The sequence below is a fragment of the Apodemus sylvaticus genome, chromosome 3 (assembly GCF_947179515.1).
Source record: "Apodemus sylvaticus chromosome 3, mApoSyl1.1, whole genome shotgun sequence".
In the NCBI taxonomy this organism is placed as follows: domain Eukaryota; kingdom Metazoa; phylum Chordata; class Mammalia; order Rodentia; family Muridae; genus Apodemus; species Apodemus sylvaticus.
Genome location: NC_067474.1, coordinates 74,815,155 through 74,827,710, shown reverse-complemented (window position 1 = coordinate 74,827,710; position 12,556 = coordinate 74,815,155). Strand labels below are relative to the sequence as shown.

Sequence of the window (12,556 nt, the reverse complement as noted above, 5' to 3'; positions counted from 1 at the left end):
TCTGCCTCTGAATTCTAAAACTGGAGGGAGATGCCCCCCCTTGTATCCATGGCAGACATCAATAATCAATCCACTAGAGCACAGTTCCATTAGATAGGCCTTCTGTTACTCACTACCTGTGCCCAGACTGAGAAATATGCCTAGTACTTAGTGGGTGTTAGGGGAATACTCATCTGCCTCCCTGTGTATTGAGTCAAGGTGGGGCCTCAGGTCCTTTCTTAACACCATTTTCTAAAGAGACTCAACTGATCAAGCTTGGTGGCCACACGTGGCTAGCATTTCTGGACTCTAAGCTCTCATACGCTGCCCTGGGGCCTTCCCTCTCACTTTGCCTTATTTGTGGAGCCTCTGGAGACTGGGCACGGGGAGCTTGAGGCATCATAAGGAAGAGAAGATGGAAGCTGAGGAGATGGGGTGAGGACCTGGTGCCCTGAAGACTGACTGCGCAAACTCACTCACTCTTGTGCCTTTCCTGCCCCATCTGTAAGGTGCCAAGGATGCCTGCTGTGTACTTACATTCCCCAGGAGTCTATACTCGCAGAGCAAAGAGAGGTACCCCGGGGTCTCATGGGGCTTCTAAGAGCAAGGCAACCTTGTGGGTTTCATTTGGAAAGGTAAAGGCTAACTGTAGAACAGTTTCAGAAGAGAGACATATTTGAAGGAAAGTATTTGGAGGTTAGATATCTCTGTGGTGATGCTAGGTGCCCAGGGAGAACAGACAAAGCTGTCAGGACTCCTGGGCTGTTTCCACAGCTGGGGAATCTGAGAGTTTTGGGGCTGATCCAAGCCCTTCTCCTGCCCATGGCCCAGAGGTGACCTGCGAGCTCTAGAAGGAAAATATATTTCACTTACCCGCTGCCCAATGAGACCTTGCTCCCCAGGCGGGCCCAGAGGTCCAAGGTCACCCTAGGAGAAACCAAACACAGTCCATGTGGGTGTGCATAGCCAGCCATAGTCTCTGCCAGTCCTTCTTATTTCCAGCTCTGACTGGAAAAAAAGGACTGGAGAAACTGGAGAAAGTTACTTCTTGAGAACAATAGAGAAATTCCAACACTTAAGTCCAAAACCCTGTTCCAGGTAAGTGATGCTCCTCCACTAGGCAGCTGGACCACCTTCACCACCGCCTCCATCACTACCATTACTACAAGCATCCAGAACACCATCATTACCATCCCCACCATTATCACTGTATGACCACCATGATAAGAATCAACATCAACAGCAGCATCACCACCATTACCATAATCACAAAACCATAATCACCACCAACACCATCATCATTATCCCTTCCACCACCATCATCACCATCATTATCCCTCCTATCATTGTCATCATCCACACTATCATGACTGCATTACCGTCATCACCAAAACCATCATCACTATCATCACAATCACATCCCCACCACCATCAGTCTATCACCATTATCAGAAACACCGACATCACTGCATCAGCATCACCACTATCACCACCACTGCTCCACCATCATCACCGTCATTACTACCATTATCACTGCCATCACCATCATCATCACTGCCATAACCACCACCATCACTACATCACCACCACCATCACTGTATCACCACCATCACCATCATACCATCACTGCCTCACCATCACTGCATCACCACCATCACTGCATCACCACCACCACTGTGTCACCATCACCACCACCATCACTGCATTGCCACCACCACACTCATCACTGTACCACTAGTATCACCATCACTGCATCACCACCATCACCATCACCATCACCATCCTCATCACTGCATCACTACTATCACCATCACTGCATCACCACCACGGCTATCACTGTGTCACCATCACCACCACCACCATCATTACATCTCCATCACCATCACTGCATCACCATCACTGCATCACCAGTGTCACCGCCATGATGGTCATCGGAGTTGCTCATGCTGTTCTAAACACATTTTCGTTCGAATAAGCTGGACCTTTGCAAAGTCCTGAGAGAACAGTGTTGTCTTCAGAAGCTCTCCCAAATGACAGACTCAGGTCAAAGTGGGCGGCATGACTAGGGCAGCCGTGGCTGGAGAGCAGAGCTGATGAACATCAGCCATCCTTCCTCTTCCTAGAGATTTGGTAAGAAACCCAACAAGGGGGCAGCCAGCACACCTGAACCCTCCCCTGAAAGGTCTCAGATAAGTCCCCCTCATCCCCCTCATTTGTAGACATGAACATCGTGCTCCCTGCTGGTGTCTGGCACTAGGAAGTGAAGCATGGTGCCCCAGCCCAGTCTTGACTGGAAGAAGCCAGTCCTATGCACTTTATATATGAGTGGCACTTTATATGTAGATGGATTTTTTTTTATTGCCCGGGCAAAATAAGGCAGAGCTGAGGCAAGGCCAGGAGCTCTGGGCCTGGTTCAGCTCCCTTAGGATGACAGGACACGGGTCTACGGGGCAGGGATGATGTGCTTCCAGCCCCTTGGCAGGTCCCCTGGGCCAGCATGGGCTCTCAGGTGTGTAGGATAAGCAGGGTCCTCCTCCAACAGCAGAAGACAGACGGGGCTCCCCAGGGCTGGGTATCAATAGGCGCCTGTGTCCTCACAGCTAATGGGGTCACCTGCGCTGAGGTGCTGATGGTATCTTGGAGACCAGGAGGGGCAGATGCCCCAGTGGGGGGACCAAAACAGGTGCCAGGAAAAGCACAGCTGGGCAGGGGACAGTACAGGGGCTCTGAGCTGCTTGGGAGCTCTACAGTGGGCATGTCAGGCCTGCTCCCCAGCCAGGACAGAGACCCCATTATCCCAAGCACAAGAAAGGTCTGTTTCTCCTCCATGGAGAGGACAAGGCTGCCAGCTGAGAACTGGTGTCAACAAGTCATTTTCCCATCTTTCATCTTGTCTCACCTTCATGCCGGAGTCCCCAGGAAGGCCAGGTTCTCCCAGTGCACCCGGTGGCCCCTGCAAGAGAGAGTCACTGGGCTCTCTTGGAGCAAGAGCTAGCACCCTGCTTCAGGCAAGCAGAGGCCCAGAAAGAGCAAGGGGTGTGCTCAGGTCACACTAGGGAGCTGCAGAAGTGGGGTTAGGCTGCAGCTTCTGAGTCTTGGCAAAACTATAGGGTTGGCTGCAAGCTGGCAGAGCCTCACACTACCCAGCAGATGGACCCTCTGCCTACCCACGAGTGCGGTTTACCACACAGGAGCCTTTGGCAGACAGACAAGGAAAATCCATGATTTGCATGAGGTTGTGGGGAAGGAAGAGGCCAATGGCAGGGCAGGCCTAGGCCTCTCCTGGCTTCTTTCTGACTCTGGGCCAGGATGGTGAGGGAAGAAAGGGGACCTCAGTAGACTGGGTCTGTTCATGATTCTGTACCAAGGTGCAATCTTAACAAGGCAGGAAGTGGGCAGGACCTCCCAGGAAGGGATCTCACCCAGTGCTGTGAGGCAGGCTCCCAGTCCCTCACCCTGGGTCCTGGATGGATGTGTTGTCTGAAGGCTCTCTACCTACCTCCAACTCTGCAGCACCACCCTAAAAACAGGGCTCCCTCCTTGGCACTTACCTTGGGTCCCATCTCTCCTGGAGGACCAACTGGCCCCTGAGGTCCCTGAGGTCCCTAGAGACAGACAGACCACAGTTAGGAGAAGACAGCCGGGGTTCCCCTGGGGGGAGCTATAGAGAGGCTGAGTCACACAGTCTGGCATAACTGAAAGAGAAGATCCATACACCGTACCCCCAGAGGGACCATGTACAGTTCCTCTTCACCCATTTCCAGACTCTCCTCTGCATCCAAGTGAACCCCAACAGGGCTGCCTCAGCCTGCCCCTCACCCCCCACTACAACATACAACTTTGGGACTTTAATCACTATGTCCTCTCCTGTTCTGTCCTCTCCCATCCAGCCCTAACTACCCCTGGCCTTCTAGGGTTCAAAGAATCTTCCTGGGTCTCCAGTCTGGCTTCCTGCAGCCTCCTTGAGGAGGTCCTCTGCTTCCCCCAAACCCATCCCTTGGGACATCTTCTGAAGGACAAGCTATGTGTCAATCCTTCCTTCATCCTTCCCTTGCCCTTCACAAGGACCTCTCTAGCCCCCTGCCTTCCGCCTTTCTGAATGCTAAGTGTGCTGTCTATGCATTTCCATCTCCACAACTATGTAGCAAGCACAAGCTAGTTATCTCCATTTAGTAACAGACCCGGTAGACAAGCAAGCTAAGATTCACTCTAGAACTCAGAGACAAGCTCTCCGCCCCTACCGGTCAGGCCCAGCCCTGTCCTTTCTAACCCTCCCCATCTGTCTATCTGGCCAACAGTCCCTGCTACAATCAGACTGAGAATAGTCTTTCAGGGTAGAGGTACCAGAAAGAGAGGGGATAGACACCTACCGGTTCTCCTGGGAGGCCCTTGGCACCTGGAGGGCCCGAGGGACCAGGGATACCCTGTGGAAAAGCACAGGTGACCTTAGTCTCTTAAAGCTTCTCCATTGACCTCAGGCTACTCCTGGGGTGTATCCAGGTCCCCACTTCACCCTTACGGCTGAGAGAGAAGGTCAACTGTAGGTTCCCATGACGTTCAATAACTTGCAGCAATCTTTCCCCACCTGCCCCAAAGCCATATTGGGAATCTGCAGAATTAATACTACTTACAAGGAAGCCTTTTGCACCTGAGTGGCCTCGCTCACCAGCTGCACCCTGGAAGCACAATGGGCATCTTTAGAGGCATGTGTCACAACAAATTGAGGAGGGACAGGGGACCTGGTATGGGCAGGGTCTGACATACCTGCTGTCCTGGCTGGCCGGGTCTGCCCCGAGGTCCGACACGACCCTGTGGGAAGCGGAGCATGTAGAGGTGGGAGAGCAGCTCATGGGGACCCCTTCCATAAAGGAGGGGTCTCAAGAGGCCAAGTGTCCTCCTCAACACACTGCCTGAGGGCAGACTTAAGACCTGACAAGGAAGGTGGCTGCTACAGTCACCAGTGAACCAAGGACCTTTCACATGGAAGGGAACAGTGGAAGGAATATGTGATCCCCTCAATCTCTCTCTCTCTCTCTCTCTCTCTCTCTCTCTCTCTCTCTCTCTCTCTCTCTCTCTCTCTCTGTCAAGCAGAAGGCTGGATAGGGAACAGGCCCTGAATCATTCTGGGACATGATAGTTCAGGGTCCAGGGGTCGGAGTGGTGACAAGGGGTGTCGGTACCTTCAGGCCCTTGGACCCCTGCTCCCCAGCTGGTCCATCAGGTCCTCGAGGGCCCTAGAAAAGGAAGAAGATTCCAGCACAGTGGACTGGTCGGCAGGGGTCTCCCTTGGGCTGTGCACTAGGAGGACGAGATTGCCCAGGATCTCTGGCTTTCCGCCTCCTTCTCTCCCACACACAGTCTGAGGTGGGTCATCTGCAATGGCCTGGGTGGCTCTTCAGAGGACACAGCCTATGGGAGTCAGCTGGAGACCCTAAATGTGATAGAGGTATGGGTCTGTCTAAAGTGTCCTGGGTGGCTGCCACCAGCCAACCCGTGTTGCAGACTCGGAGACCAGAGGCAGAGAAACCTGTGGCTACGTTCCCACAGCCAGGCCTTAGCTTACTGCCTCCTACTCCCTCCCTAATTCATGACCCAGTTCTGGGGAGATGAAGGCAGGCAGGCAGGGGTGGGGCATGCCAGGTCACAGACGGGGCTGGACCTGAGTGACGCTTCTGGATGTGACACGAGCTCACACCTCAATAGACGGGCACAGCCCTTGGAGTGGAGGCTCAGAGGCCCGAGGGACGCAGCACGCTGACCAACCTGCCTGGGATCAAAGCCTTTTGAGGAGAAAGAATGGAGCACGTCACAGAGAAAGTAATTACATGGAAAAGGGTCTGGTGTGGAAGTGAAGTTGACCGTGCTTGGCAGTTGAAGGTAGAGCCAGAATTGGACCTAAAGCCAACCAGATGCCTGCTCATTCCCCCACTGTCTGCCACTGCTTATCAGGATGTGAACTCCCCATCACGGGGGCCAATAAGAGGGACAGGCTCTAGGCTTGCCCCCCCAAGAAGGCTGGACATGGGGTGGGGCATCGAAGAGAACAACATCTAGAAGCCAGGGCTGAGCTGTAGAGAAAGAGGAGCCATCTCCCTGCGTGGAAGAGGAAAGAGACCATGGATACCAGCCACCACGGATACCAGCCAGCCACCACGGGTGCCAGCCACCACAGGTGCCAGCCACCACGGGTACCAGCCACTACGGGTGCCAGCCACCACGGGTACCAGCCACCACAGGTACCAGCCACCACAGGTGCCAGCCACCACGGGTACCAGCCACTACGGGTGCCAGCCACCACGGGTGCCAGCCACCACGGGTACCAGCCACCACAGGTACCAGCCACCACAGGTGCCAGCCACCACAGGTGCCAGGCACCACGGTGCCAGCCACCACGGGTACCAGCCACTATGGGTGCCAGCCACCACGGGTACCAGCCACCATGGGTACCAGCCACCATGGGTGCCCAGCCACCACGGGTACCAGCCACCACGGGTGCCAGCCACCACGGGTGCCCAGCCATTATTTAGGGATATGGCACCAGATAGCCTATCGTGAGGGTCCCCCTGCTACCTTCCTTCCTTGTGTCTCAGGCAGGCCTTCCTAAGGCAGGCATGCTAGGGTCCCCATCAGAGCCACATGATATTCCCCACAGGCCACATCAGCACACCACCCTGGGGTTGCCCTCCAGCTGGGTCCAATCAGGCTCAGCAAAGCCACTGCTGCCAGGGGCAGAAAATCCAGTATACTACAGCCTCTGGAGAAAGGCAAGAGGAAAGAGAGGGAAACCCAGCATTTGTGGCCACCTTAGGTCAAAGCTCTTGGGAAGCAACTAGGTCTGCATATTCAACCAACTGGCTCTGTTGCTGGCCCATTTTACAGAAGAAGCAGAAGTTGAGGAGGGGAAATCAGTTGTCTGATGTCCAAGGGGAAGAGCTTACTCTGAAAGCTCAGAGGTAGCACCAGACATTCCATATCACATCAGCCCTTCTGTAGAACTCCCCACCTGAACAGATGGGGAAAGGCCTCAGAGAGGTAAAGAGACTAGCTTGAGGTTGCACAGCTACACACTGGGAAGGCAAGAGATGGAGCGCATGGTAAAGGGGCAGGTGCTGTCATTCTTTTGCAGAGTGCTAATGGGTCACCCTCTGTCTTCTGCCCCTCTCTGTCAGCATAGAATGCCCGCTCTACACATGTGCAGGAGAGCCAGCATAGCCTTTCAGATCTCCCATGCCCATCCATGGCACCCTTGGGGAAACTGAGACCCAGAGATCCAAGAGCCTTCCAAAGTACATAGGACAAGCTAGGCCAGAACTCAGATTTCACAGGTGCAGTGGGCGCCTCTCTAGGTTCCCTGCCCCAAGGCTGATCCCATGTTTCATCCTCAGCTACATTTCACAGGAAATGGCCCTGGTCCTCATACGTCCCCTCCTGTCCTGAATACTCCCTGGGCAGGCTGCACCGTCCTGTTTCCTCTTCCCAAGGAGGCCATGTGCCCTCACACCAGGATAAGAGATTATTCCATTTACCCCTTGAAACTGAAAAAGAGACTAAATTTGGTATATCAAGGGTCAGATTCTCTGGGTTCAGACCTCAGCTCTCCCTGTTCTAAAGGTTCACACTTGTACTCCAAGCATTAGGGAGATTGAGGCAGAATCACTGTGCAGCTGTGCAGCCTGAGGCAAGGGTCATAGCCTATCTGTGTCAGCATTTTCTGAGGGCAACAGCACTTCCCTGGCAGGGTAACACCTAAGGTGAAATGAGTTAACTATGTGACAGACAGCACAAAGTATTGGTGAATCTGAGATATTGCTTTAAAATTCTATGGTTCCCCACTACCCTTAGTGGATAGCTTTGACTGTTAAAAAGCCAGTAGGTGTATGTGACCTGTGCCTAGATCACAAGGCCAGGCAGGGCTTAGGTCTCATCTGTTGTCCCATGCGTCTGCCTCCAATGGTGGCTCACACGGTGGGAACAGTGGCAGGATGAGTGAAGAATGACCAAGGCTTGTTTGTGCCCTCTGGATGGCCAAGTGTGATGCTCAGACACTGGCTGGGAGGATGGTTCTGGCTCAGCCTCCACCATCAGACTCTGGCTCCGCCTCCACCATCGGACTCTGGCTGTGTCTGGACCCCTGGCCAGTGCTATGGAAATCACAAACCCCAGAGTTTGGCAGGCCACAAGAAGCTTACCCGGTGTCCCTTGGCTCCCCTCATGCCTGGTGGGCCTCGAGATCCTGGAGGGCCCTGTGGGGGAGAAGAGGGCAACCGATTAGAGGACTTGAGAGCATTGGTGGGGTGGGGAGCCAGCAGCCGTAGGGCCTGCTGGGAGAAGCTCCTGGCAAGTGATAACCCTGTACGTGGCTTGTGTCCTGGGGGTGTGGGTAGGTGGGCAGAGCCTCTCTGGACAAGCCGTTTTTTTTTTAATTTCACAATCAGCAATGAGAGGTGACAGCATCGTAGGACAGGCATCTCCTCTCAGCCCTTTGTGCTTTCTTTCCTCAGAGGGCACCTGAGTTCTCACCCTCATTCCCAGCTAATACCACACACAGCCCTGGGAAGGTTTCCTCCAACTTGAGGCATCAGGAGTCTTGGGGAAAGAGGAGGAGGAGGAGGAGAAGAAAGAGTGGGAGGAGGGGGAGGAGGGGGAAGAGGGGGAAGAGGGGGAAGAGGGAGTCTGTTGGGTCAGGGTGGGGACAGGAATGGGGCAGAGATGTAGGGTCAGGACTGAGCTAGGTACAGTGGTTCTCACCTGTATTTAGAGCATTGGGGGCGCTGAGGCAGAAGCCCTGCCATATGTTCAAGACCAGCCAGTTCAGTTTCTTAAGCTGTGCTCTGAGACCCATATGGGGTCATGTAACTGAATGTGGAGGCTGAGAAAAAACTGGCAGCAGCTAGAGGTTTCTGAATGTATAAAATGAACCAAAACTCAATTTAAAATCAAAACCGTGAGTCAGACATTCCAGGCTGTGCTCGCCTGTGTTGTATCGTATGACTCCACCGCATCCGTGGCTATGACCACACACCATATGCAGTTCACACTGCACATGCCTTCCCAGCAAACGCTGCCTGGAATACTCGTGCTCAGATCTGAGATGACCGTCTGTTCTAAACTGCAGTGGTCTGACTCATTTCTGTCCACACAGGAACACTCCAATAAAGGAAAACAAAGACTTTAAATATTTTCCTATCGCCACGTTCAGCACAGAAGGACCAAGTGTCAAATTAACATATCTTTAGATTGTATTAGAATGTTTGGTTTTAAAAATTGCTTTGCTGACTTGAGTTCCATTTAAAAAAAAATCATTCGTTGAAGTTTGGCTTGGAATTAGAACAACATTTCCAGCAATTTCTGAATGGTCCCAAAGACACTTCTGCCAGTTTTTGTTATATATTTGTGCAAAGCAGAATTTTCAGCATTGATGATTAAATTTAAAACATCTGTCAATCAATTCTGAAAACCCGGCGAGGATGCCCGAGGTCCAGCGGTATCAAATATTCAGCCAAGCTGTAATCCTCTATGTAAAAGCTAACAAGCACTTCCATCTCAGCAGTGTGCTTTCGTATTTAACAGATGGCGAAATGATTCAGACAGCAACAACTGTTTCAAAGGGAATGTCTGTGTGACTTACTGTCAGTAGGTGTTTGACCTGTAGAGCTATTCTATAAACCTATATATCCGGGGTTGCATGAAAGTTTCTTGCGTGAGGAGTCTTGAGTGGAAAGGGTTTTAGACTCTCTGGCCTGACTGAATTCTAGTGTGAATTCTGGGCCAGCTGGGGCTTCACAGTGAGACCTTATCTAAAAGACAAATAGGAAGAAGGGTGGGAGGGAGGGAGGAGACAAGAGGCAAATGGGAAGGTGAGGGCAGAGTCAGAGTGGCCACTTAGCTGGTCCTGGGCTGGGCTGAGCAGGGTTTTCAGAGAGCCAGCGAGACCCTGTGAGGGAGGCAGGAGGCCTTCCAGCCCTCATCCCCTTGGATCCCAGGGAGCAGCCCAGCCCCATCTTGCTGCTCCCACAGCTCTGAGGTACAAACACATGCTAGCACACAGATTCACTTGGCCTGCCACTGCTGGAGCTATAGGCAAGGGCCAGCATGCAGCCTGACATAGCAGTAACTCCAGGCTCACACGGTAAGAAGGCAGCAGGCAGGCAGGTGGTGGGCATAGTAACAGTCTGTCCAGAATGTTCTCTCAGAAGGCTTATAGCACAGCCCCCGAGGCCTCAGGAGCTAGGTTCCACATAAGCTCATTTATTTGAAGGCCCCGAGGCTGGGGGACAGCACCACAGCAGGACACAGTTCCACAGCCACTATCTGTGAGGCCTAGAGCAAACCACCTCACCTCAGAGTCCTCGTCTGTATCAAGAATGGTGGAAAGTCCCTCCTCCCTCAGGCTGTGGGCTTTGAAGGGACCTGCAGGGTCCTCAGCAGGTCCGAGGACCTGCCTCCCTCTGCCCAGCCATTCATCTGGGATTGAGCTCAGAGTGCCAAGTGAGGAAGTTAACCGGACAGGAAAATGTTCAGCAGGAATGGAACTTGAATGGTAGACACCATTACTGTGGCAAGCACTGTGTCTCACAAGTAACCGATGACATCTATGAGGTGCTCGGGCATGACAGCAGACAAAATACTGGCTGGTTCTCACCTCAGTGGTGATGGCAGCATGATGCTGGCTGACAGCTGGGGAAACTGAGGCAGAGGACGCCTCAGGTGTGAAGGTTCACACAGACGTGTGCATGCATACGTACATGTGGCAGCCAGAGGTCAGTTCTGGACACCTGCCTCTGTCAATCTCCACTTTATTTTTCGAGGCAGAGTCTCTCACTGGATGACTAGGCTGGCTGATCAGCTAGGCTGGCCAGCTGGCCAGGCCCCAGGCATCTCCTGTCACCACCTCCCTATCGCTGTGGTTCCAGGTGATCACCACCACACTTAGCTTTTTACACAGATGTTGAGGGTCCAAATCCTGGTCCTGGTGTTTGCACAGCAAGTACATTGCCAAACGCACCATCTCCCCAGAGCCAGAGGAAAGAATTTAGTGGCAGATCCTAAGCACTCTTGGCATCTCCCCCGCCAGCAGGCCTCTCACCAGCCCAGCTCTGAACACAGGATGGAGGCCGGGCACTGGACTGAAAACTGTCCTCTGCCTCCTGCTTCTTTCCATCACAGTCCGCATCCCAAATCTCTAGCCAGATGTGGCTTTCCCCTTTATAAGCAGGGGAAAAATTGCATGTGCCTTTGACCCCAAAGGGTGGCTCTGCCCAGGGTCACCTTTCATTGGCTCAAAGGACTGTGGGTAGTGTGCAGCTACCTGGTGCTTGGCATATGCTGGGTGAGGCTATGCATGCCCAGGGTTATCGTATTTGTATGGGTCCCTTGCTGCCTCTCCTTAGTACCTGACATAAGCCTGGTATGCAGCTGGTGCTCAATAACACCTGTTAATGACCGAGAGAATGCTTTTGTTGATACTCCAATGGATAGAGACAATTTTTAGAATGGGATCTGTGTCTTGACCTTTTTGCACCCTCAGGGCAGACCATACACCCAGTATACAGTTGGTGTATAAACCAGAATAGAAATGCCACCAAAGGTGCCTGCATCCTCTTGTTTATCACTACAGAGATCCTTCATCTGGCTTTGGATGGACCACTCTGCCTCATCGACATCTGTGTCCCCACTTCCAGAACCTTCAGAGAGTACTCACTGCCTTGACTGAGCATGTGACAGGTTAAAGGTAGAAGGGACACAACCCAGCTGCTCCCAAGTGCCACAGGTTGCCCCGTATGGAACTTCAGGCCCAGGGCGCCAGTCAGCCCACGGTCCAGTCACTCCTGCCTCAACATGCTCTGGGTTTCACTTGAACAAAATGTGGGCACAGAGAAGTAGCATCTGCCTGGGACTCCAGCTGGGACCAGGGTCTGGGAGTCCACTCAGGTCTGAGACTTAAGGTCTGGACTCCATGTGTTTGTGCTTAGGAGACAGGAGAGATTTGTTTACCCAGGGTCCAGGCTCTCCAGGGTTCCCAACACCTCCGGGTGTTCCAGGATGGCCCTGCCAAGGAGGAAGAAAATGACGAGTCAGCTGACGAAGGTGCCATTTCCTCTCTTCTTCAGCCCCAACCCAGGGTGAGGAGGTCAAAAGTCATGCCAGGCCAGGGATGCAGAGAGCCAGGCATCCAGGCTGTCTGGGGCATGTGTTGTGTGGAGGGGACAGGACTGTCATCTGAGGCTATGCCAGGAGAGGGGTGGGGAGGCAGACTTACTCCTTACCATCGACCCCTTGGGTCCAGGTGCGCCCGGGGGTCCCATCACTCCACGGTCTCCCTGTGATGGAGACAGCAAGGCACATAGGTCATGGCTGGGGCTGGGGGATTCTGGGGGAAGGGACCCAAAGAGAGGCAAGAACTTGGCCATGGTCTACAGAGTCATTCCCTAGCTTATTCACATTGTAAGTTTCAGTGGCAGGAAACCTCTCAGCTTCCTCTCCCAGGGAAATGTAAAGAATGTCCCTGGGCCAAGATGGTCCCAATGAAAGATCTAATAACTGCATCACCCCCTTGATCTTAGCCCGTGTCACATGA

The 12,556-nt window shown here is 53.1% G+C and overlaps 1 protein-coding gene across 13 annotated transcripts in view; it reads right to left on the bottom strand.

Moving 5' to 3' along the window:
* Col27a1 (collagen type XXVII alpha 1 chain) overlaps nucleotides 1-12,556 on the bottom strand; it is a 120,572-nt gene that overhangs the window by 28,190 nt on the left and 79,826 nt on the right. For all 13 annotated transcript variants that reach the window (XR_007977024.1, XR_007977023.1, XR_007977029.1 and 10 more), the window contains exons 26-35: nucleotides 12,246-12,299; nucleotides 11,974-12,027; nucleotides 8,169-8,222; nucleotides 5,160-5,213; nucleotides 4,744-4,788; nucleotides 4,611-4,655; nucleotides 4,350-4,403; nucleotides 3,531-3,584; nucleotides 2,879-2,932; nucleotides 853-906 (exon numbers count right to left, since the gene is read on the bottom strand). Coding sequence is in view for 4 of the 13 variants with exons in the window: in XM_052176612.1 (XP_052032572.1) it covers nucleotides 853-906; nucleotides 2,879-2,932; nucleotides 3,531-3,584; nucleotides 4,350-4,403; nucleotides 4,611-4,655; nucleotides 4,744-4,788; nucleotides 5,160-5,213; nucleotides 8,169-8,222; nucleotides 11,974-12,027; nucleotides 12,246-12,299 (522 nt within the window). In the remaining 9 variants the exon portion in view is untranslated. The remainder of the gene's footprint in view (nucleotides 1-852; nucleotides 907-2,878; nucleotides 2,933-3,530; nucleotides 3,585-4,349; nucleotides 4,404-4,610; nucleotides 4,656-4,743; nucleotides 4,789-5,159; nucleotides 5,214-8,168; nucleotides 8,223-11,973; nucleotides 12,028-12,245; nucleotides 12,300-12,556) is intronic.